At 33.9% G+C, this 25,544-nt stretch overlaps 1 protein-coding gene across 1 annotated transcript in view; it reads left to right on the forward strand.

The window, feature by feature from the left end:
* Positions 1 to 25,544, forward strand: part of KCNT2 (potassium sodium-activated channel subfamily T member 2) — a 394,167-nt gene that overhangs the window by 361,431 nt on the left and 7,192 nt on the right. Inside the window, exon 27 of the mRNA XM_030818707.1 lies at positions 23,597 to 23,681. Within this exon, the coding sequence (XP_030674567.1) occupies positions 23,597 to 23,681 (85 nt within the window). The remainder of the gene's footprint in view (positions 1 to 23,596; positions 23,682 to 25,544) is intronic.

The following is a 25,544-nucleotide window of genomic DNA, read 5'->3' on the forward strand; positions in this document are numbered from 1 at the left end:
ACTTTTAGTAAAGACAAGGTTTTTCCATGTTGGTCAGACTAGTCTTGAACTCCTGACCTCAGGTGATCCACCTGCCTCAGCCTCCCAAAGTGCTGAGATTACAGGTGTTAGCCACCACACCTGGCAACAATTAGTTTTAAAAACACAACCACTGACCATTTTCACAATTAAAAATAATTATTTAATGTCATCAAATATTAACTTGCTGTTCAAATATTCAATTATCTCAGAGAATGTCATAATGTTTAGTGTGTCTAAATTAGAATTAAGATCCATGCATTGAGATGGGTGACAACTTTATTTAGTTGTTTTTAATATATGTATCCCCCATCTCATATTTTTTATTGCAACTTATTTTGTAACAAAATTGTCTTTGTCCTGTGGCATTTCCCATACTGTAAATTTCTAATCTAAACTTGTCCGTTACATTCTTCCTTTTTGTTTTTTTAATGATTTTTTGTATTATTATGAACTCATATATTTAAACATATTTGATATGTTTAATGCATTACAGTTATTGTATTATTCATTAGGTTGTCCTAAATTTGCCCAGTGGGTTCCTCTTTAAATGTCTCTAGAGTTCTTTTCTCATAACATCAATCATCTTTGATAGACTTTTCTTGCTCTCTGTAGGACTATACACTTCTACCTTGGAATATGTCATCTCTTCAGGAATCCCTATTTTTTTTTTGTAGTGGAAAATAACATTTCAAAACATAATCAAGCTTTAGAGGCCATCCTGGGTAACACGGTGAAACCACGTCTCTACTAAAAGTACAAAAAATTAGCAGGACATGGTGGTGGGTGCCTGTAGTCCCAGCTACTCGGGAGGCTGAGGCAGGAGAACGGCGTGAACCTGGGAGGCGGAGCTCTCAGTGAGCCAATATCAAGACTCCCTCTCCAAAAAAAAAGGATTTAGAGATACTCATTTTTACTGGTTTGTCTTTGTTTCTAGACAGACAGACAGACAGATAAGAGAGAGAGAATATCATGAATTTACATACTTACAGTTGAAATCCAGGGCTACAGAATTTTTATTTGATTTTTTCTATCTATATCTATATTTTCTTTCTCTTAAACTGATATTAGTGGTTGTAAACAACAGAAATGATAGCATTATATGCTAATATCAAAATTGTAATTGGTAAGGAATCATGCATTTCTTTTGTTTTATGACTTTTATGCATTCATCAATCTAGAGTATAGCCCAATAGGAATGTATAGTAAAAATATTCCGTTTTAAGTCTTGTAAAAGTTGTTCTTGGTATGGTTATATCAGCAACTGAATATAAATTTAGTTTCAGTTTTGTTTCCAATGTTTTGGAACATCTTTACTTTTTTATATTAATAGTTATGTATATATTTAATATATATTAATATATACTTTGTACTTTATTTTTTAAATATAAATTTTAAAACATAAAGGTGGCATAGGTTCATGTTTTCCCCTGTTGCTTCTTTCACTTAACAGTACATCCTAGAGATCACTAGCTTATTAGAATATAGAATAGTCGTTTTTCTTAATAGCTGCCTACACCCCACTGTGGAGATGTACTAGTCTCTTAAGTCTTTTGTGATTACAAATAGCTCTGCAATGAGTAGGCTTATGCCTACATTTTTTCACGTTTTTCCCAGTGTATCCTTGGGATGAATTTCTGAAAGTGAGATTACTAGATTAACAATTAAGTGTATACATAATTTTGCTAATGGCCAAATTTCCTGACTTAGGTGTGTACCGCTTTATATTTCTATTAGCAAAGTATGAGAGAGTCTGTTTTTCCAAAACTTTGTCATTAGAATTTGTTGTCAGACTTCGGGATGTTTCAAATATTCTTAAATATTCTTCAAATATTTTTACCAACATAATAGGTAAAAACAATTATATCTCAGTATACCTTCTTATTATGATGATGTTAAGCATCTTTTCATATGGTTATAAGCCCTTTTCAGTGAACAACTTATTTCTCTAGCCAATTTTATAGACGTTCTGTAATACTTTGAGAAATTGCTTATATGTTAGGTATACTAATATTACCAGAAAGGGCCCCGATACAAACCCAGAAAGAGGGTTATTGGATCTTGTGCAAGAATTCAGGGCAAGTCCACAGTGCAAAGTGAAAGTAAGTTTATTAAGAAAGTAAAGAAATAAAGAAAGGCTACCCCACAGGCAAAGCAGCCCTGAGGGCTGCTGGTGGTCCATTTTTATGGTTATTTCTTGATTATATGCTGAACAAAGGGTGTATTATTCATGAGTTTTCTGGGAAAGGGGTGGCCAGTTCCCTGAACTGAGGGTTCCTCCCATTTTAGACCATATGGGGTAACTTCCTGACGTTGCCATGGCATTTGTAAACTGTGATGGTGCTGGTGAGAGTGTAGCAGTGAGGGCTATCAGAGGTCACTCTCATCACCATCTTGGTTTTGGTGTGTTTTAGCCGGCTTCTTTACTACAACCTGTTTAATCAACAAGGTCTTTGTGACCTTCATCTTGTGCGGACCTCCTGTCTCCTGTGACTTAGAATGCCTAACTGAGAATGCAGCCCAGCGGGTCTCAGCCTTATTTTGCCCAGCCCCTATTCAAGATGGAATTGCTTTGATTCAAACGCCTCGGACACTAACATTGTTTTATATATATATAACAGATCAAAGGATATATATATATATGTATATATATATTTCCATGATAATCACCTGTGAAACTGTCAAACTTGAGGAAAATGGTGCTTTACAAGTGATGTATTAGGAATCTTATTTTTATATTGTCTAAAGAAAAATAATTGTATCTCAAATAACACAAAAAAACTCGTTAGGAAACATTGAAAAATATTTAAAAATTTAAGTCACCAAATTGCTAATTTTTTTTCAAAGAATTAGCAAACACTTTAAAATACAAGTTGTCACTAATATCATAGAGCAGTCAACAATGTCATAATTTCTGGATTAAGTTTTTTCAGATTATCTTTGTTAAACCAAAATTAAATAATGTGAAATTATAATTTTTGGAAAATGCTGTCATGGACCACAGCTTACGTGGATGTCATTTTTGTTTGGCTTAATTTTTTCATGATTGATTTCAGGGTTTAAAATTTGGCAGAACTGTTAGCTTTTGGGGGGAAGTAAAAGGATATACCAGGCTTTAAAAATGGCTCAGTGGTACCGGGCTTATAAACTCGACTTCAGTAAATTTTGAAAATCCGATGTTTGACTATAGAAATTATTGCTTTATGATCATGGAATAATTGGTAATTGTTGAGGAAAAATATGGAGATAAGTTCCAAAAGGAAGGGCAAGATTTTTATACTTGTGTTTATGCTTATATAATACTATGTGAAAACTCAACTCTGAAATAGTGGAGACACATTTTGTTTGCCTTTTGAGAGATTAAAACAAAGTTATGAGACATTGAATGCCTTGCCCAGAGTGATTAACATGCAGGAGGAACTGAAACTCTGACCTTATCTGCAAATGTATAGCACTATTAAAATTAATATTTTCTGATATACAGGTTAGGCTGAAATAATCAAAAGTCATACAAATTCTCATGCATTTATTATCTGAGATACACATATACCTGCTCCCAAAAGATTCTGCATTAGAATACAGGTACACAATATTTCACTTGTAATTCCAAAATTCATAATTTCTGAAACCAAGGTTTTAAGTAAGTTTGGCACTAAAATGTGTTTGGATATTGAAACTGATCCAAACTACCTGAAATGATTAGTATCCTTTACTTATCCTATTTATTGGGAACATATATGTTTTACTGCAGAACCGTTAATTTCTCTGCTCCTTCAAACCCTACTGTGGATGCTACATATTATGCGTTACATGCTCAGTAATATTTTCTAAATCTGAAAAATTTAGTTCTGAAACACATCGAGCTCCAAGGGATTGGGAGGTGAAATATGAGGACCCATATGCTTTGGGGAAACAGCTAAAGTGACAATCTACAAATTCCGCTTGCTTTTTATTAATTTTTTGTAACTTTCTTCAATATAATTTTTAAAATATATTCACCTCCAAGTTGAACAAGCCGTGTGTTCTTTGGCAAGTCACATCTCTCTGAACTTACTGTCCACCATCAAATGAAGATAATAAAGTATTTCCCAGGGGTATGATGTGTTAGTTATAATTATCAAATAATAGAATGCAAGTGAAAAGATTTTTTAACCTATAAACTCTATTGCAAATGTGAATAATTTTTTTCTGTTAATAACTAGCATTATTCCTCAATAATTTGTTTAGACTGACTCTCACACTCACGAAAATTACTCTTTTTTATCTATTGACGGATCTTATGATTAGCCCATAAAATGGTATTTTTAGTAGTATTTATTGGCAAGTAAATCTTCCTGATGTGACTGCTGATAATAGGTACTAGCTGATTTTGACGTGTATTGTTATAAATTTCATACTGTTAGTAAAAGATGAAAAGCCAAGGGAAGAATAAAAAGAAATCCTTTTAAATAACCCAAGACAACTAACAGTGTCTAGACTTGTCCTTTATTATATCCAAGAGAAATTCTTATTTTTTGTCAAGTAAATTATGATTTGCCTAAAATAATGAATAGAGTAACCAAGAACTCTTTTATAGCTAACATGGTGACTTAGTTTTTAGTCATTGTCTTTCTTATGCAAAAGAAATAAGCAAACTTAACAAGAAAGAATTGTTATTGTTACTCAAACTATGATAGATTTAACAGCAGTAGTAATAGTAGTGGTGATGGTGGTAGTAGTAATAATAAGACCATCATCTTCTGTTTTCAGCTCATAAGTTTTCATATTTTTCAACGAATAAATCAAATATTTTTCTCTAGTACAGATTTCTTCACAGATTTATCCTAAAACAGATTGCCAACTGGGGAAAAGGAACTATGGCTAGTTATTCCTTTTATAATTTTTTGCAACATTTAATAATTGGAAGGAATAATACAAGTGTTTGAGATCACACTAACGACTTCACTAAAAATTTACTATTTCAGAAGGAATTGGCACTGGATTTTTATTGTTCTTTGAGATATATCATTTAGCTTTTCCTAATATAAATGAGTGTGTGTGTATTTTCCCCAGAAAATTAATTATATTCTGTACACTTCTATATTTCCAGAACTCTCAGGGTTGGCCCTCAAAAACACAAGAATGAATACATGGGGTTTGATTTATGTTAATCTCATTCTGTTCATAGAACTTTATTAGGAGTAAACAAACTAATTTTTTTCTTAATAGATTAATCAATAAAGCATTCAAAAAGGATAATTGATGAGTTAATGATAGGTAGCAAATGAAAATATTTGAGCAATAAATTGTTCCTATCTCCTTAAATTAAAATATAAAGTTTTACCTTATAGAGTTGTATCATATCCTTCCTAGAGCATTAATTTTTCAATGACACCAATATTTTGCATAATTTCTCACCATACTTAATTGCACTTATACGTATATTTAATCTTTACAACTGGAAATTCAAGTTCTGTGTTTTGGTACATGTGTAGGAAAAATGAGGCCAATTTGAATCAAAGAAAATTTTTTTGCTATTGAAATAAGTTAGTTGGTTGAGTGAACTTTTTACTTTTTACAGTTTATTATGGGTTGAGTGGTTGAGTATAAATAGTCAACAAAAGAACAAAGAAAGAGCTTTCTAAATGCTCTAAAACAACAGGGAGAAACTTCTGATTTTGACCATCATTTATGCTCTCAACTGAAATAATACAAAAAATGTGAAACAATATTATGCAGACTTTGGACAAAGGAAGCATACAACTTTGTTCCCCAGGGAAAGGGAAATAGATGAATTATTTCCTTTATAAATCAAGGACTAGGATGCAAAATAAGAAAATATGACCCATAACCAGTAGAAAAATAAATCAACAGAAACAGATTCGGAAAACACAGATCTTAAAATAGTTATAATATATTCTATATGTTCAAGGTGGCAGAGGAAAACAAGAACATGATAAGGAAATAAACTGAAGATAGAAGAGACCAAATTGAACATTCTAAAAATGCATAATGCAGTATTCCAAGTTAAATACTGGATGGGGGTAGCATCAGAATAGCTACCACAGAAAAAAATATAAATGTTCATAAAGCCATAGCAATAGACTATCTGAAATACAGTATAGAGAGAAGGAGGGAAAATAAAACTTTGAAGAACACATAGAATGTTAGTTACCAGTGGGACAATATCAACTAATGTAACATGCATGTAACTGGACTCCAAAAAGGAGAGAAGAGAATGGATATTTGAAGTAACAATATCCAAAATTTTTTCAGATTCGATGAGAACTCTACCTAAAATTTAAGAAATTCATTGAAACCCAAGCAATATAAATATTTAAAAATATAAATACTAATAAATACATATTAATAAGTAATGCCAAGAAACAATATACAAAACTGCTGAAAATGTTTCAAAAGGGCTAGAGGAAAAAACCACTTTATTAATGAGGAATATAGGTAAATTGTAAACAGACTTCTTGTTAGAAACTTTACAAAACAAAAAAATAGAAAGGCATCTTGAGAGTAGTAAAAAAATAGTCCACCTATAACATTATATATAATATAGATACCTTTCTAAAATGAAGGCAAATAATATTTTTAGACAAACAAATGCTGAATTTGTTTATACTACAAAAAATGATAAAAGGCATTCCCAAAACTGAAGAAAAATGATGCCAGGTGGAATAATGGATCTAGATCAAATAAATAGTAAATGTATAGGTAAACATGAAAGCTATGTTTTTATTTTGTTAAAAGATAATTTACTGTTGAAAGCAAGTTTATAACATTGTGTGGTTTTTAGTACATATAAAGGCAACAATGTCTGGCTATAATAATTCCAATAACAGGAAAGGAAAAACTGACATATAATGTAGTAAGGTTGTTCTACTACATATGAAATGGTATTATATTATTTCAGAGTAGAGAGTAATAACTTAAAGCTGTATATTATAAACTCTATAGCATGAGAAATAATAGCACACTAGTTTTGCTAAATAAAGCAACCATCCTTTCTTGTTTATGTGTTGTTCATGGCCTCTTTCAATCTACAATGTAAGAATTTAGTAGATGTAACAGTTATAATATGGTCTGCAAAGCTTAAAATATTTACTATCTGGCTCTTTACAGAACAAAAGTTTGCCAACCTATGACCTAGAGGAACTACAAAATAACTAAACCAAAATGATATAACTAATAGCCAATAGTGCAAATAAAATGGAATGATTAACAGAAGAATTTTTTTAAAAACTCACTTCAAAGAAGGAAGAGATATTAAAACAATAAGAAAACACAGCTAGCAAAATGAAACATCTAAACCCTAATATATTAACAATCATATTAAATATAAAGGGACTACACAGTTCAGTTTTCTTTAATGCCACCTGATGACTACACCGCAGAGGTCATCAGGTGGCATTAAAGAAAGCAAAATGCCCTATATGTTGTCTAAAAGAAACCCATTTAAATTAAAAACAAAACTGGTTAAAAGGAAAAATATATTTTTAAATTTTTTTAATTTTTGTGAGCACATACTTGGTGTATATATTTACGTGGTACATGAGGTATTTTGATAAAGGCAAATAATGCATAATAATCACAACAGGGTTAATAAGGTTTCTATCACCTCAAGCATGTATTATTTCTTTGTGTTATAACCAATCCACTTATACTCTTTTAGTTATTTTTAAATGCACAATAAATTATTATTGACTGTAGTCACCATGTTTTGCTATCAAATACTAGGTCTTATTTATTCTATCTAATTATATTTTTGTACCCAATAACTATCCCCTTTCTCCCATCCCCACTACCATTCCCAGCCTCTGGTAACCATCATTTTACTCTCTGTCTCCCTGAGTTCAGTTGTTCTAATGTTTAGCTCCCACAAATAAATGAGGACATGTGAAGTTTTTATTTCCGTTCCTGGCTTATTTCACCTAACATAATGACCTCCAGTTCCATCACATTGTTTCAAATTACACTGTTTCAAATTACACTATTTCATTCTTTTTTCAGCTCAGAAAAATAAACAAACAAAAAACACACTGCTGAACACACTTTGGAAGGGCTAGAGGAAAAAAGCACTTTATGAATGAGGATTAAATGAAAAATGACAACAGACTTCTTCATAGAAACTGCAAATCAAAAAAAGTAGAAAGGCGTCTTTACTCCATTGTAGATATGTATCATATTTTCTTTATCCATCCATCTCTTGATGGAACCTAGGGTTGCTTCCAAATCTTGGCTATTGTGAATACAGCTGCAATAAACATGGGAGTGCAGATATCCTTTCTTTTGTGTATATACCTAGCAGTGAGAATGCTGGATCATACGGTAGTTATGTTTTTAGTTTTTTGAGGAAGTTCTCAACTGTTCTCTTCATAGTGGTTGTACTAATTTACGTTCCCACCAACAGTGTACAAGGGTTCCCTTTACTCCATATCCTCGTCAGGATTTGTCATTGCCTGTGTTTTGGATGAAAGCATTTAATTGGGATGAGATGATATATCATTGTAGTTTTGATTTGTCTTTCTCTGATGATCAGTGACGTTGAGGAACTTTACATATACCTGTTTTTCATTTATATGTCTTATTTTCACCAATGTCTATTCATCTCTTTTGCCCATTTTTAAATTGAATACTAGATTATTTCACATAAAGTTGTTTGAGCTCCTTACATATTCTGGTTATTAATCACTTGTCAGATACACAGTTTGCAGATAGTTTCTCCCATATTGTGGGTTATAACTTCACTTTGTTGATTGTTTCCTTTGCTGTGAATAAGCTTTTTAACTTGATGTGATCCAATTTGTCAATTTTTGCATTGGTTGTCTGTGCTTCTGGGGTATTAAAAAATCATTACCCAGTCCAACGTCCTGAAGAGTTTTCCCAATGTTTTCTCTTAGTACTTTCATAGTTAGTAGTCTTAAATTTAACTCTTGAATTTTGATTTATTTTTGTAAATGGTGAGAGGTAATGGTCTATCTTCATTCTTCTGCATATAAATATCCAGTTTTCCTAGTATCATTTATTGAAATTCCTTTCCCCAATGTATGTTCTTGGCACCTTTGTGGAAAATGAATTCACTGTTGATATCTGGTTTTGTTTCTGGGTTCTCTAACCTGTTCCATTGGTCTATGTGTCTGTACCATGCTGTACCATGCCAGTACCATGGTTCATGTTGTGTTTTTATGCCAGTACCATGCTGTTTTAGTTACTATAGCTCTGTAGTATAATATGAAGTCAGGTAATGTGATTCTGCCAGTTTTGTTATTTTTTGCTCAGGGTAGCTATACTGGGTCTTTGTGGTACCATATACATTTTAGAATGCTTTTTTTTATTTGTGTGAAGAATATCATTGGTATTTTGATAGGGATTACGTTGAATCTGTAGATTGCTTTGGATAGTATGGGCATTTTAACAATATGTGAACATGAAATATCTGTGAATATGAAATATCATTCTAATTTTTTTTGTCCTCTTCAATTTCTTTCATCAATGTTTTTAGTTTACATCATAAAGCTTTTTCACTTCTTTAAGTTAGTTCCTAGGTATTTAATTTTATTTGTGGCTATTGTAAATGGGATTACCTTCTTGATTTTATCAGATTGTTCACTGTTGCATATAAAAATACTACTTTTTTTTTTTTGAGACAGAGTCTCACTCTTGTCATCTAGGCTGGAGTGCAGTGGCATGATGTCAGCTCACAGTAACCTTCGCCTCCTGGGTTCAAGTGATTCTCCTGCCTCAGCCTCCCGAGTAACTGGAATTACAGGCATGCACCACCAGGCCCAGCTACTTTTTGCACTTTTAGTAGAGACAGGGTTTCACTATGTTGGCCAGGCTAGTCTCAAACTCCTGACCTCAGGTGATCCTCCCACCTTGGCCTCCCAAAGCGCTGGGACTACAGGCGTGAGCCACCATATCTGGCCACTGACTTTTGTATGTTGATTTTGTACCCTGCAACTTTACTGAATTTGTTTATCAGTTCTAATACTCTTGGTGGAATCCTTAGGTTTTTCCAAATAGAAGAGTATATCATCTGCAAACAAGGATAATTTGATTCCTTCTTTTCCAATTTGAATGCCCTTTCTTTCTTTCTCTCTCTTGCCTGTCTATTCTATATAGAACTTCCAGCATTACGTTGAATGATGTCGTTGAAAGTGGGCATCCTTAACATGTTCCAGATCTTAGAGGATAGGCTTTCGGTTTGTCCCCACTCAGTATGATACCAACTGTGCATCTGTTGTTTATGGTTTTATTGTGTGGATGTTTGTTCCTCCTATACCCAATTTTTTTAGATTTTTTTTATCATGAAAGGATTTTGAATTTTTCCAAATCCTTTTTTTTAGCACCAATTGAAATGGTCATTTGGTTTTTGTCCTTCATTCTGTTGATACGATTGATTGATTTGCACATGTTGAACCATCCCTGCATCCCTGGGATAAATCCAACTTGGTCATGATGAATAATCTTTCTAATGTGCTGTTGAATTCAGTCTGCTAATATTGTGTTGAGGATTTTTGCATCAATGTTCATCAGAGATATTGGCCTGTAGTTTTGTTTGTTTGTTTCTTTGTTGATGTATCTTTATTTGGTTTTTGTATCAGGATAATACTGGCCTCTTAGAAAGACTTTGGAAGTATTCCCTCCTCTTCTATTTTCTGGAATAGGTTGAGTAGGATTGTTATTAGCCCTTCTTTTGATGTTTGGTAAAAATCAGGAGTGTAGCCATAGGGTCTGAGGCTTTTCTTTGCTGGGACATTTCTTATTATGGCTTTCATGTCATTATTTGTTATTGTTCTGTTTAGGTTTTGGATTTCTTCATGTTTCAATCTTGGTAGGTTTTGTGTGTCTAGGAGTTTATCAATTTCTTCCAGGCTCCTATTCATTGTCACATAGTTGTTCATAGTAGCATAGCCTCTAAATGATCCTTTGTATTTCTGCAGTATCAGTAGTAATGTTTTGTTTTCATCTCTTATTTTATTTATATGGGCCTTTCCTCTTTTTTTCTTAGTCGGATAAAAGTTTGTCAATTTTGTTTATCTTGTCAAAAAACAACTTTTTCTTTTGTTGATCTTTTGTATATTTTTCTTCATTTCAATGTCATTTATTTCTGCTCATATCTTTATTGTTTCTTTTTTTCTTCTATTTTTGGTTTAGCTTGCTCTTGCCTTTCTAGTGCTTTAAGATGCATCATAGGGTTTTTTATTTGAAGTTTTTCTATTTTTCTGATGTAGGCACTTTTAGCTATAAATTTTCCTGTAAGTACTGCTTTCATTGTACCCCATAGATTTTGGTATGTTGTGTTTCCATTATTTTTTGTTTTGAGAAATTTTTCAATTTCCTTCTTAATATCTTCATTGACGCATTGGTCATTCAAGATTATATTGTTTAATTTCCATGTGTTTGTATAGTTTTCATAGTTCTCTTCTTGATTTGTAGTTTTATTCCATTGTGGTCAGAGAATACACTTGCTATAATATCATTTTTTAAATAAATTATTGTCTTGTTTTGTGGCCTAACATCTGGCCTGTCCTTGAGAATGATCCATATACTAAGGAGAAGAATGCATATTGTGCAACCATTGGATGAAATGTAATATGGATTTTGGCTGTGCCCCCACCCAGGTCTCATCTTGAATTGTAGTTTCCATAATCCCTACCTGTTGTGGGAGGGACCTGGTGGGAGGTAATTGAATCATGGGGTGGTTACTTCTATGCTGTTCTTATGATAGTGAGTTCTCACAAGATCTGATGGTTTTATAAGGGGCTTTTCTGCCTTTTGCTCAGCACTTCTCCTTCATGCCATCATGTGACGAAGGATATGTTTGCTTCCCCTTCTGCCATGATTGTAAGTTTCCTGAGGCCTCTCTAGCCATGTGGAACTGTGAGTCAATTTCTCTTTATAAATTACCCAGTCTCAGGCAGTTCTTCATAGCAGTGTGAGAGCCGACTAATACAAAATGTTTTGCCAATATCTCAATAGATATTTGGTCTATAGCAAGGATTAAGTCTGACATTTCCTTGCTGATTTTCTGCCTGGATGATCTGTTCCACATTGAAAGAGGGCTGTTGAAGTCTCCAGTTATTATTGTATAGGAGTCTATCTCTCTCTTTAGTTCTTATAATATTTGCTTTGTATATCTGGGTAATCCAATGTTGGTTATATGTATATTTTCAATTGTTACATCCTTTTTCTAAATTTACCCCTTAATCATTATATATTGACCTTTGTCTCTTTTTATAGTTTTTGCCTTGAAATCCATTTTATCTGATGTAAAAGCAGTTACTCCTAGTCTTTTTTGGTTTCTATTGGCATGGAATGTCTTTTTCCATACTTTTTTTCAGTCTATGTGTGTCTTTACAGGGGAAGTGTGTTTCTTGTAGGCAAGAGATCATTACGTCTTGTTTTTCTAATTCATTCAGGTGCTCTTGTATTTTGATTGGGAGGGTTTAGTCCATTTACATTCAATGTTTTCATTGATAAGTAACAACTTACTCCTGACATTTTGTTGTTGTTGTTTTTTTTTTTTTTTTTTTTTTTTTTTTTGCTAGTTGTTTTGGGGTCTTCTCTTCCTTCTTTCCTTCCTTCTCATCTTTCTGTTAGTGAAGGTGATTTTCTCTGGTGGTATACTTTAATTTCCTCCTTTTTATTTATTGTGTATCTGTTGTATGTTTTTTGATTTGAGATACCATGAGGCTGGCAAAATATCTTACAACCCATTTTATTAAACTGATGACAACATAACACTGATTGTATAAACAAACAAGCAAGTAAAGAGAAAACTAACCAAAACTCTACACTTTAACTTTATCCTCCACTTTTTAACTTTTTGTTGTTTGTATTTATATCTTATTATACTATGTCCTGAAAACTGGAAAAATTGTAGTTCTTATTTTTGATCAGTTTATCTTTCAGTCTTTCTACTGAAAATGCAAGTAATTTACACACCACTATTACAATAATATTTGTTTTTTTGTGTATTTACTGTTACCAGTGAGTTTTGTACCTTCAGATGATTTGTTATTGTTTTAACATCCTTTTCTTTGAGATTGAAGAACTCTCTTTAGCATTTCTTATAGGCAGGTCTGGTGTTGATGAAATCTCTCAGATTTGTCTGACTGGGAAAGTCTTTATTTCTCCTTTATGTTTAAAGAATATTTTCAATGGGTTGAAAATACAAGGATAAAAGGATACAAGTATTATTCCTATTCTAGGATACAAGTATTTTTCCTTCAGCCCTTTAAATGCATCATGCCACTGTCTCCTGGCCTGTAAAGTTTTCACTGAGAATTCTGCTCCCAGATATATTAGAGCACCATTGTATGTTGTTTCTTTTCTCTTGCTACTTTTCAGATCCTTTTCTTTATTCTTGATCTTTGGTAGTCTGATTATTAAATGTCTTAAAGTAGTCTTATTTTGATTAATCTGCTTGATGTTCTATTACCATCTTGTATTTATATATTGATGTACTTCTCTAGGCTTGAGAACTTCTCTGTTTATCATGGTGCATCAACTTTCTAACCCTATCTTTCAACCTCCTCTTTAAAGCCAGTAACTCTTAGATTTGCCCTTTTGGTGCCATTTTCTAGATTCTGTAGGCATGCTTCATTTTTTAAAATTGTACTTTCTTTTTTCTCCTCTGACTGTGTACTTTCAAATAGCCAGTTTTCAAGCTCACTAATTTCTTCTTCTGTTAAGAGACTGATGCATTCTTCATTATGCCAGTTGCACTTTTCAACTCTAGAATTTTTGCTTGCTTCTTTTTAATTAGTTCAACTTCTTTGTCAGATTTTTTGTTAGGATTCTGAATTCCTTCTCTGTGTTGTCTTGAATTTCGTTGAGTTTCTTCAAAACAGCTATGTTGAATAATCCATCTAAACAATCACATATCTGTCTCTCCATAATTGGTCACTGATTCCTTATTTTTTATTTGGTGAGGACATGTTTTCCAAGGTAGTCTTGATGCTTTTGGATGTTTGTCAGTGTCTGGGTATTGAAGAGTTAGGTATTTATTGTATTCTTTGCAATCTGGGCTTGTGTGTACCCATCTTTCTTGGAAGGCTTTTCAGGTGTTCAGACTTGGGCTTTGTTATTTTTTCGTTTTGCTTTGGCTTTTTTAGAGAAAGGGTCTTGCTATGTTGCCCAGGCTGGTCTCAAACTCCCGGGCTCAAGCAATCCTCCTACCTCGGCTTCCCAAAGTTCTGGGATTACAGGCATGAGCCACCACACCCTGCCTGAGACTTGGACTTTGTGTTTAAAGTTTTTGGCCACTGCAGCCATATCTACTCAGGGGGCACCCCAAGCCCTGTAATGCTGTGGCTCTTATAGACTTGTAAAAGTATTACGTTGTTGGTATTGCATAAGATCTTGAAGAATTCTCTGGATTACCAGGCAGAGACTCTTGTTCTTTTTCTTTAGTTTCTCCCAAACAGAGTCTATCTCTGTGCTGAGCTGCCTGGAGCTGGGGGAGGGATAACACAAGCACCCCTCTGGCCACCACAACTGGGACTGCAATGGGTCAGGCCTGAAGCCAACACACTATGGGGCCTTGCCCAAGGCTTGTGGTAACCACTGCCTGGCTACTACCTATGCTAGCTGAAAGCCCTAGAGCTCTACAATCAGAAGGTGGCAAAGCCAGCCCATCTGTTTTCCAAGGGTAGTAAGTTCCCTGCTTATTCTGGGGAAGTCCAGAGATGCCGTTCAGGAGCCAGGGCCTAGAGTCAGAAACTTTAGGACTCTAACTGTTTCCCTATCCTACTGCAGCTGACTCGGCACCAAAACCACAGACAAAATCCATCCCTGTCCTCCCTCCCCTTCCTATAAGCAAAGAAATCTCTCCCTGTGGCCACCACCACTCCAGGCCAATGTTGGGTACTACCTGCCTACTGTCAGTGTTCATTCAAGGCCCACATGCTCTTCAGTCAGATTTTGGTGAATGTTGTGAGGCATGAAACTCTCTCCTCAGGACAGTAGGCACCCCTTTGGCCCAGGGAAGATCCAGAAATGCTGACCAAGAGCCCAGGCTTAGGATTGGGGACTCTAAAAGCCCACTTGGTGCTCTGTACCGCTGTGACCAAGCTGGTACCTGGGACTGCAAGACAAAGTCCCCTTTACTCTTCCCTCTCTTTTTCTCTAGCATAAGGAATCTCTTGCTGTAACCACCACAGCTGGGAATGTTCTGGGTCATACCTGATGCCAGTACATCTCTGAGTCTCACTCAAGGCCCACAGCAAGTACTGCCTGGGTATCACAGCTGATTATTCAGGGCCCAAGGGCTCTTTAGTTGGCAGGTAATGAATGCTGCCAGGACTGAATCCTTCTGTTTAAAGAAGCAGGTTCCCTTCTGGCCGAGGGTATGTCTAGAAATGTCATCTGGGAGCTAGAGCCTAGAATGGGGGCCACGGGACTTTGCCTGGTGCCCTATCATACTATGGCTGAGCTGGTATCCAAGTTGCAGCACAAAGTCCTCTTTACTCTTTCCTCCCCTCAAGCAGAAGGGAGAAGCCTCTCTTGGAGCTGTGAGCTGCATTGCCTGGGTTTGGGGAGGGGTGGCACAAGCACTCCCTTGGCCATCCCAGCTGGTATCTCACTGGGTCATGTGCCTCATCAAGTCCATTGTCTTTGATTCCAACACAGCTCCAGGACTTCCCCAGGAATTTCAGTCCTTATGGCCTAGACATCCTTTCAAGTTTATTTAGAACTCCAGAGCACTTTAGCCCACAGTGACAAGGCTTGCCGTAACTCAGGTTCTGACTGCTGGAATAGGCAGTTCTTCTCTGGCTAGAGCTTGTCTAAGTGTTCCCTCTGTGGGCACTGGCTGAGTTCTGCCCAGTGTTGCTTACCACTGTTCCAGGGCAGCACTGAGTTCCAATGCAGTCTCACAGTCACTGTGTTCTCCATTCCTCCAGTGAACAGACTCCCTGCACCATGAGGCCACTGCCAAAAGATAGGGGAGGATTGGTGTTGGAAACTCAAGACAGTCTTTCCTACCCTCCTTAGTGCCCCTTTCAGTGACATAAAGTTAAAAACAGATGCTGTAATTGCTCACCTCATCTTTGGTTTTTATGAAGGTGTTTTTTTCGTGTGGATAGTTGTTCAATTTGGTGTTCTTGCAGAAAGTATGATCAATGGAAGCTTCCATTTGGTCATCTTGCTTCACCTCCTCTGTGGAAAAACACTTCTTAAAAATGTTTTTTCATGCAATGAAAAAAAGAAAGCTAGAGTGGCTGTATTAGTATCAAAGTAGATCCATGCAATAACATGGATTCAACACAAAAACATAGCTAAGAGAAAAATAGAAACACATTTTATTACTCCTAGAAAACTGCTTCTTGAAATCAGTGATTGCTAGAAGTTGGGATTGAGAGGAGAAAATTGACTACAAAGGGGCATGAGAGATCTGTTTGGCATTATGAAAATGTTTGACATCATAATTATGGTAGTAGTTGCCACGCTATGCATTTGTCAAAACTCACTGAATGTGCACTTGGGATTAGTTAATTTCTTATTTTGTTTTTACCCAACGTATCTATGTGATAATCAAAACAATGATGGCGATCCTAAAATAACTTCAATGATATGTTTAAAGTTATATAGGAATTTTACAGTATCTTATAGTAAACCTATAAGTAAAGATTCCTGACACTTATTCTGAAGATCTGTATTATACAGTGTGAAGCTATTCTAAGAAAATTGCTAAAAGGGTCTGTGAAGGCAAAAACTTTGCCTGTCTTGTTCATTGCTGTGTCCTCAGAATCAAGTGGGCGGATCATGAGGTCGGGAGATCGAGACCACGGTGAAACCCCATCTCTACTAAAAATACAAAAAATTAGCCGGGCGCGGTTGGGGGCGCCTGTAGTCCCAGCTACTCGGAGAGGCTGAGGCAAGAGAATGGCGTGAACCCGGGAGGCGGAGCTTGCAGTGAGCCGAGATTGCGCCACTGCACTCCAGCCTGGGCGACAGAGCGAGACTCCGTCTCAAAAAAAAAAAAAAAAGAGTTATCTGTGATTCAAATAATCATGCTGTTATCATTACTGAATGACTTAACTGAAGACAAAAATAATGAATATCATGTGATAAATTACAATTATCAACTAATCATAAAAACGTTCTGTAAGTCAAATGAAAGTACTGCAGGATAGCTGCAAAATTGGAAAGCTTGGTATGTACTTATTTTTAGATTTTTTAAATATATGTTTAATATTGTTTTCTTCAATCCTCAGCTATTACTTCAGTAGTAGTAACTTTAAATTTAAATCAGTGGGGCCAATTATTAAAATAAAATTATATAATAAATATGCTGTTTGTGTTTCCAAAATCTTTTAGGCTTTCTGTAATGTCTTCATTTTACATTTTCAGATTACCAATTAGATTCATCACTAAATTTTGAAGTACTTCACCTGAACACATATAAAACCTTTTAGTTGACATGCAATGAATATTCTATTTAAATATAAATGTACACTATGTTCCTTACTATGAAGACAATCTGTATAGTTTTGTCCCACATTCTTTAATATAAAATAGCTGTAATCACAGTATTTTGAAAGAAACTACCATTTATTGAGAGCTTCCATTCACCAGGTCACCCAGTAGCCTTGAAGATTATGGTGGGGTAAGGGATGTGGAACAATGGAGAAAGCATCTTGACAGAACAAAACAGGACTTTGCACCACTGAAGAAATAATATATATTTAGACTAATTGTTCATGTTAGCTTTCTTTTGAATCTTTATCATGTTAAAAATATTGCAAGGTGGTTTTGGTTTTTCAGTATTTATGAAACGTAACATAGGTTTTTAAAAGAAAATGTTTGTTTTCTTTTAAACACGAGTAGGATAGTGACATAGATTTTTAAGAAATATTGAATACTCTATTTTGAAGGAAAATTGAGTATCAAGTAACTAATTTTATTTGCAGGAAGCTAGTAAGTGATGGAGTGGCTCATGGCACGTTAAAATGTAGCTTGTTCTGAAAATCTTTCTACTCGTTTTGCTCATAGTTTCATATAATCTTGAATACACTGAATATTCATATGGAGATAAATTAAGAGAGTTCAAATATTTTTAATAATTTTATCTTGTATATTATAAAATGATTAAAAATCTTTGAATGATAATAAAAGTAATTTTAAATAGCAGTCCATTAAATGGAATTATTATTATTTAATTCTTATCTCTAAGCACCTTTCACACCCTCCACATATACTGGTCAGTTCAGTAACAATAGACGAAATAGTTGTACTCATAAACATAATTTGGCACTAAACTGGAATACATGAGCAAATTGAGTCAGCACTGTAAAACTAGCCAGTTTTATAAGTGGATAACACATAATGTGTATATAAGTTCAGGTGAAGGAAAATGAAATCATCACTAGATTATGCTATTACCAACTATGTAGAAGAAGTAAGTACTATATGACTGAGTTTATCTTCCCTGATAAGGTATTTCTTGTACTAACTGAAAAAAAAAAAAAAAAAACCAAAAACCCTCTTTCTCGTATAGCACCAATTTCTTTTACTTATTTTCTCCCATTGGCATTCAAACATACTGTGGTATCTCCCAGCTTAAAATTCTCTCTCTCCTTCTCTAAGTCTCTTTCTCTGTCTTCCTTTCTCTCTCTCTCTCCTCTTTCTGTCTCCCACATCATTTCTATCTCTCTTCCTCACCCTTTTTACTAATTTATTCCATTTCTATTGTTCTCATGCTACCAATATCTCTCACATGGGTTTCTGTTTCACAATGACCACCTAATAGTCCTGAGTTTAAACTTGCCCCACACAAAGTTAATTTCCCACAAAGCAATCAAAGTTATACATTTAATGTAAAATTGTTTCATACCACCAGGCTTCCCCTCGACCCTTACAAGCTTTCAATGTTTTCTCATTGCACTTTGAATAAAATTCAAACTGCTGACCAAGGGTAAAGCCCTTCAAGAATCTGGTCCCAGCTTGCCTGTTCAACATCATCTCAAATTAATCTTCTCCTCTCTCACTTTAGTCCATTCCCTGGTGCCTACTTTCTGCAAATTAAACCAAATCATCTCTTGCTATGCCATTTGCCCTTCTATCTGTTCAAAACACTCTTTCTCTATTTATGCATGCCCACACCTTCATATAGCAATACATATATAATTGTTTTTTATAATTTCTGCTTGATTTTGCCTGCTACTATAATAATACATAACCTTTATGTTGCACTTGATAGCAATAAGATACTAAGTACAAGAACTATAAATCAATTTGAACATATTAATTTTAAATTATATTTGTTATTTATTTATTAGAGTAAATAGAATAAATGTTAATTCTAACAACAACCTGTGAGATTGCACTGTTGCTATCCTAATTTTTCATGCCAGGATGCTAATCACAGAGAGATTAAGAGAAATTAAATAATTTGCCTAAGATCTCAGAGTAAGCAATTGCCAGATCCATAATTTCAAAGCAAGCAGTCTGGTTTCAGAGCCTTTGTTCTAAGTGATATCTTTATATTATATAGAATGTTCCTCTGACTACACATGATACAATGGCTATGTGTTTTCAGAAGTTATATTCGTATACTAGGGCTGCCATAAAAAAATACCACAGAGTGCATGGTTTAAACACTAGATGTTTATTTTCTCACAATTCTGGAAGATGGAAGTCCAACATCAAGGTGCCCCCCTGAGGCCTCTCATGTTGGCTAACAGATGGCTGCCTTCTTTCTGTGTCCTCATACAGTCTTGTCTCTGTGTATTTACTCCTGGTATCTCTTCTTCTTATGTGGACACCAGTCCTATTGGATTAGAGGACAACCCTGTTGACCCCATTTAAACTTAATTAGTTTTTGAGGCTCTATCTCCAAATACAGTCATCTTGGTGGTTAGCTTTTCAACATAGGAATTTGTGGGGGAACACACAATTCAGTATATAGCAGAAGTATTATTTAATGGTAACCTACACAAATATACAAGATACTTAAATTTCTTTCTCACAAAATTCTATTATCCTCTTTCAAAAATCCTCTTAAGATACTTCAACATGAAAATTTAAAACAAAACAAAAATATGAAATAAATGTGTATGGAATAGGACTCATTAATCAATTATTTTGTAAGAACCATAGGAATATGATTCTGTCTCTTTTCTAATGTGATCTATTTACACAAACTAAGCAAAATATTTGCCATTTGAAGATTTTTGTTTAATAATTGTATATGCTAGTTAATATAGCAAAATAAGTTTCTTTGTAAATACTAGTAGCAATCTTAAAATTTTTCTCCATATAATTTATTTTAAAGTTTATAATATTCAAAAATATTATTTTCAGTTTTTATGAGTAATTTTATTAAAATAATTATGTCACTGATGAAACTACTTTTAATGAAAATAATTTAAACTATATAACTTTTTTTATTTTGTTAATGTCATATTTTGGTTATCAGGAACACAGTAAATATATTCACTGCAAATTCCCTTCATATATATTTTTATTTGGTAAGAAATAGATTCTGTTGTTCATGAAGCTAATTTACCAAATAAAATTTATTTCATTCAGTAAATATGGTATTCTTGGTGCAGAGCCATATTTTAATTAATTTGTATCTTTGCCATAGTCAATGATAATTGATAGGATCTTGAAGATCCCACAAATTTGCCACATTTTCACCTCCAGAATGAAAGAATATCTAGAAAATAACCATAGAGAATGACCGATGGAGACAAAATATTCCAGGATTATGGCTAATAAAAACTATTGTTGAATGTGGTTTTGATGTGTGACTGCAATAGGCTTTTAGAAAATCTCACTTCTTAATTCTTCTTTTTTTATTATTATTATACTTTAAGTTCTCGGGTACATGTACACAACGTGCAGGTTTGTTACATATGTATGCATGTGCCGTGTTGGTTTGCTGCACCCATTAACTCCTCATTTACATTAGGTATTTCTCCAAATGCTTCTTAAACACAAAGTCACAAAAAAGAGGGGCAACTGTAGGCCTTCTCCACAAAGCAGCATGGCAGAGAACAAGCAGGCAAAATGTACCCTATAGGAAGGCACACATGAAAGAAAAAGAGAATAGCTTTGAAGTCAGCAAATTCTTTTAACCAAATTCTAAAAGATAAGTCATTCCTCCTCCCTTAGGAAAAGTCAGTGAGGGGTGAGGAAAGAAACCAAGAGAGATTATTTCTGACTGTGATGTTTTCTATGTCTTGATAAGCCATATTATTTCAATTCAATAATAATTGAATTGAAAACATTAACAAAATGCTTGCTCCAATTCTGTGGTTTGTGGGAAAATAAATATCTTCAGTAGGATAAATAATACAGGCTACTCAAGCAGAAAAAAAATATTGGCACAAAAATCATATCCCCCACTGGAAATTTCTCAATTATCTACACAATTTTTACATTTTTGACAGGCAAACCAGGTCACCGATAGAATTTGGCTTGATTCTAGAATCAAAAATATAATATCCTGTTAATAATCAAGGATAAAGTCTAGGTGTTGATATTGACTGAGAAGTTATCTGTTAAATTGTTTTTTCCTGTATCACAGTTCAATAATGTCATTGTTTATAAAAGAAACGGAGTTATATATGGTCAAATAAGATGTAGATTTTCTAGTCCACCTCTTACTTTTTAGATTATTACAGTTTAGTCCCCACAGTGCACTATCAATCTGTACCTTTGCACAACAGTTGTAGAAATTCAAACAAGGGGGCATTTCTCAAAAAGCACATATGAATCAAAATTTCTTTTCATATGGAGAAATAATCCTAGTAATCTCCTGCCAGTAAAATATGTTTTGAGTTGGAATTATACCTTATTTGTAGTAAGCATCAATATATATTCATTGGAATTTTAATCTCCAGACAGTTAACTTAGCCATCTAACACTAGATATGACCACCAGATTTAGCAAATAAAAATACAGGATTCCCAGTGAAACTTAAATTTCTGATAAACAACAAAAATATTTAAGTATTAGTATATCACATGCAATGTTTGGGATACATTTATTCTAAAAATCATTAGTTGTATGATCAAGCCATTGTACTCCAGCCTGAGTGACAGAGAGAGATTCCAACAACAGCAACAAAAATGGTAGTTGTTTATCTAAAATTCAGATTTCATGGGCATTCTCTATTTTTCCTGGCAACCCTAACACTATGGCATGATACAATTCCTTGTGTCATCCCATAGATGTGGAACTGAATATACTAATTTATTTGATTATGAATTTGGTGAGCTAATGATTGTAATAATTTTACTGGCAAACTTATAATGGTTTAATTATTTTGTGATTTATCTGCCTTGTAAGATAAGGATTTTTGTTTTTACACTTTAAAAATGGGGCACATCTCCATATCAGCTTGAAATACCATAGCTGAAAATAGTGTCTTTCATATTAAAGTGACAGGTTTCTCATTAGAGGAACACAGTCGTCAACATTATTTTATGAAAGTAGTTTATATTCCAGTGCAGGAAATTGTTTATGAGGGTCAGCTACATTGGCCTTAAAATATCTTGATTTTAGTTTAACGCAGTTATTGAGTATGCACTAAATACTATAGGTATTGGTATGAAACCAATTCTTAGATTGGTATGAAACTTATTCTTAGACTTTGGGTCAAACTGAAAAATTTAGTTCTTTCTTCAAGAGCCATTCTTGTCTGCAGCTGCAGTGGCTGGAATACTATAACTCAAGAACAGGAGTTTTGAGAGAATTCTCATAGATTGAAAACTTTACCCATGGGAGGAATTATGTTTATTGAAGTATACATCCACATAACTTTATATTTACATCTTATGATAATCTTGAAATCTAAAAAATTGAGACCACGAAGCTGTTTGCCTTTTATTTTTTCAATGTCCTATGTAATGCAGGGTCAACATTTCAACTTGCAGCCTGAGGATGTTTTCAGAGTGAATTAATAAAATTAAAAGGGTTCAGCTTTTCATTTTAAATATATACACATATATATATTGCTTTAGGAAGAACAAATGATTCAGGAGTACACTTCCCTTAAAATTCATGGTTAAATTCTGTTCTAGAGGATTCTTTGCATTCTGCAGAAGCATTAGGATGAGTTACGTGAGATGTGTCATGTAGCGAAGCCAAACACGTATTTAGGGTCTTCAAGCTTTTTAGACACATTTCTATCATGTTTTCTAAACATAATGTAATTATATTATTTTTCCCTATAATTTCCTGTGTGGATATTCTTTTTTAGGATTGTTATCTATAACCATAATTATTTTTTGTAATTGATAAAGCATAATAATCAAGTAAACGTCTTATCCAGTCATTTATTAAAGAAAAATACTTTTTCAGTGTAATAAAGGGTAAACTACAACTGTGATTATTCTGAACAGAATTAGATACTTTATTTTTATCATCTAATGGAACAAAAAATAAGTACCTGTCAGATATTTTCAATGATAGTAATTTGAAAATAGCCAAACTTATGTGTACAATCATGCTGTGGACAAAACTATACCAAGTTCTTGTGGACAGTTATATGGTTTGAATATAAGATGTTCACTAGTAATTCCTGTAATTTCTATAAGTAGTATAACAAACTTGGCATTTATTTATCTTCTAGATGAAATGAATGATCATCAAAGTACCCTCTCCTACATCCTGATTAACCCATCTCCAGATACCAGAATAGAGCTGAATGATGTTGTGTAAGTTGATCTCATATCTCACATAAGACATGTATTTTTAGAAAACTACTATTTATTTTTGTACTTTTATTTAGGCCATAAAAGCCTCTTATTTTTCTTATAAGTGCTTAAATAGCCTATACTTAATTTTATAAATAAACAAATGCATTTGATGTGTTGTGTGTAATATAAAAAAAAGATTGTTTAAAAGGAGTATAAAATAAAGAAAAAGCAGCATGAATTCTGTATTCTGTGAGCAAAAAAAAAAATTTTGGAAAAAATTAGGGAAAACATGGAAGAATAAAAGAACAACTCAACAGAAAACGTGAAATATCCCACACTGTCTAGTTCTAAATACCTTCAAGTTCCCAAAAGCCAAAGTACGATTGGTCAAACACTTAATAGAAAAAGGTCTATGGGACTAATTTTATTTCTCGAAAAATAATTATTGAACATGTACAGTTGTAGCACTCACCTAAAGATGTGAGATAGAAAGGCTAAGGCATTTTCTCTGACTTCAAAGCCCTTACACTCTAATTAACAAAGCTACAATTTACACGTGAAAAATTTAATAGCAATACATAATAGGACTTTGTCACTAATAAACTAAGCATCAGTTGAGTGACATAGACAGTGCTTTTCTGAATTAATAGAGGGAGACATTATTGAGTAGTTGGAGAAATTATAAAGAATGTAAGACTTAAACTAGACTCTGAAGGGTAGATAGAATTTGTGATGGTGGAGAAGAGAGGACATTCCAGAACAGAAAGAATGGCTTGGAACATGCACTATACAAGAATTGCGTAAAGTGTTTCATTGGCAATTTGACTGGAGTAGAAATTTTGTATAGTTAGCATTTCTGTTGTAAGGTAAATGTAATACTGGAAAAATAAATTATATTTGCCTCTGGAAAGGTCTTAGGTGACAAAATGAATTTAAAGTTGGCTTTACAGATGATGGACAGCACTTAGACATATATGAGCAAGCATGTAACAAGACTTTAGAAAAGGCACTTTGACAGTTGTTGGTGTAAGCCTAGGAAAGAAATTCCTTACAAGAATCTTCCCTTGAGATACACCACCTGTCCTGGGGTAGATCAAGTGATGTTTACCCAGGGCAACTAACTATAGATTGTATTACTGACATAAAACAAATGTCAGAGATCCACATGTTTTGTTGGATATTAGATCCATAGGATGTGTTTGTGTCTGTAATCCAGAAAGCAAGAGATAAGGTCAGAGACTAGCAGGACTGAGAACATTTTGTGATGCCGAGCATAATACGGATCCATGCAAGAGGTTTAGAACTAAATGTAATAATATGCAAAAGTTTAGAAGACTCTTTGATATGTTGTCAGTTTTGTGGAAGATTTTGACTGGAGTGGAAAGGGTATGATTTTTTTAAAAGAGTTCTGCAGAAAACAATAGAATTGATTGATAGGATGGGTTAGGGTTGGGGTGAGTATGAATGTAGGGAAAACAGTTAAAAAGCAGGTGTTAGGGAAACAACCATCTGTCATAGCATCAAGATAAAGCATTGTGAAGTCAAGCCCCTGTGTAAATAGATTTATGAAGGCAGAAAATGAGACTTGATTATTGATTTGGGAATTGAAAAAGAAGTTTAACACAGCTTTAGGGTTTCAAACTGTGTGATTACAAAAATAAAAATAAAAACGTTGTTTCATCAAAACAAGTCAGAATGGGGAGACAATTTTCCAGGCAGGAAAGAGGGGTTGTTGGGTAGTAAAAAAAAAAAAAAAGAGAGATGGGTCCATGTATATATGTATTTTTAATAAATGTTGACTTTCTAATTAATTAAGTTTATTGATATATAATAGTTGTGCATCTTATGAGGTACATGTGATATTTTGATACATGCATAAAA

The sequence above is a fragment of the Nomascus leucogenys genome, chromosome 9 (genome assembly GCF_006542625.1).
Source record: "Nomascus leucogenys isolate Asia chromosome 9, Asia_NLE_v1, whole genome shotgun sequence".
NCBI classification, from domain to species: Eukaryota; Metazoa; Chordata; class Mammalia; order Primates; family Hylobatidae; genus Nomascus; species Nomascus leucogenys.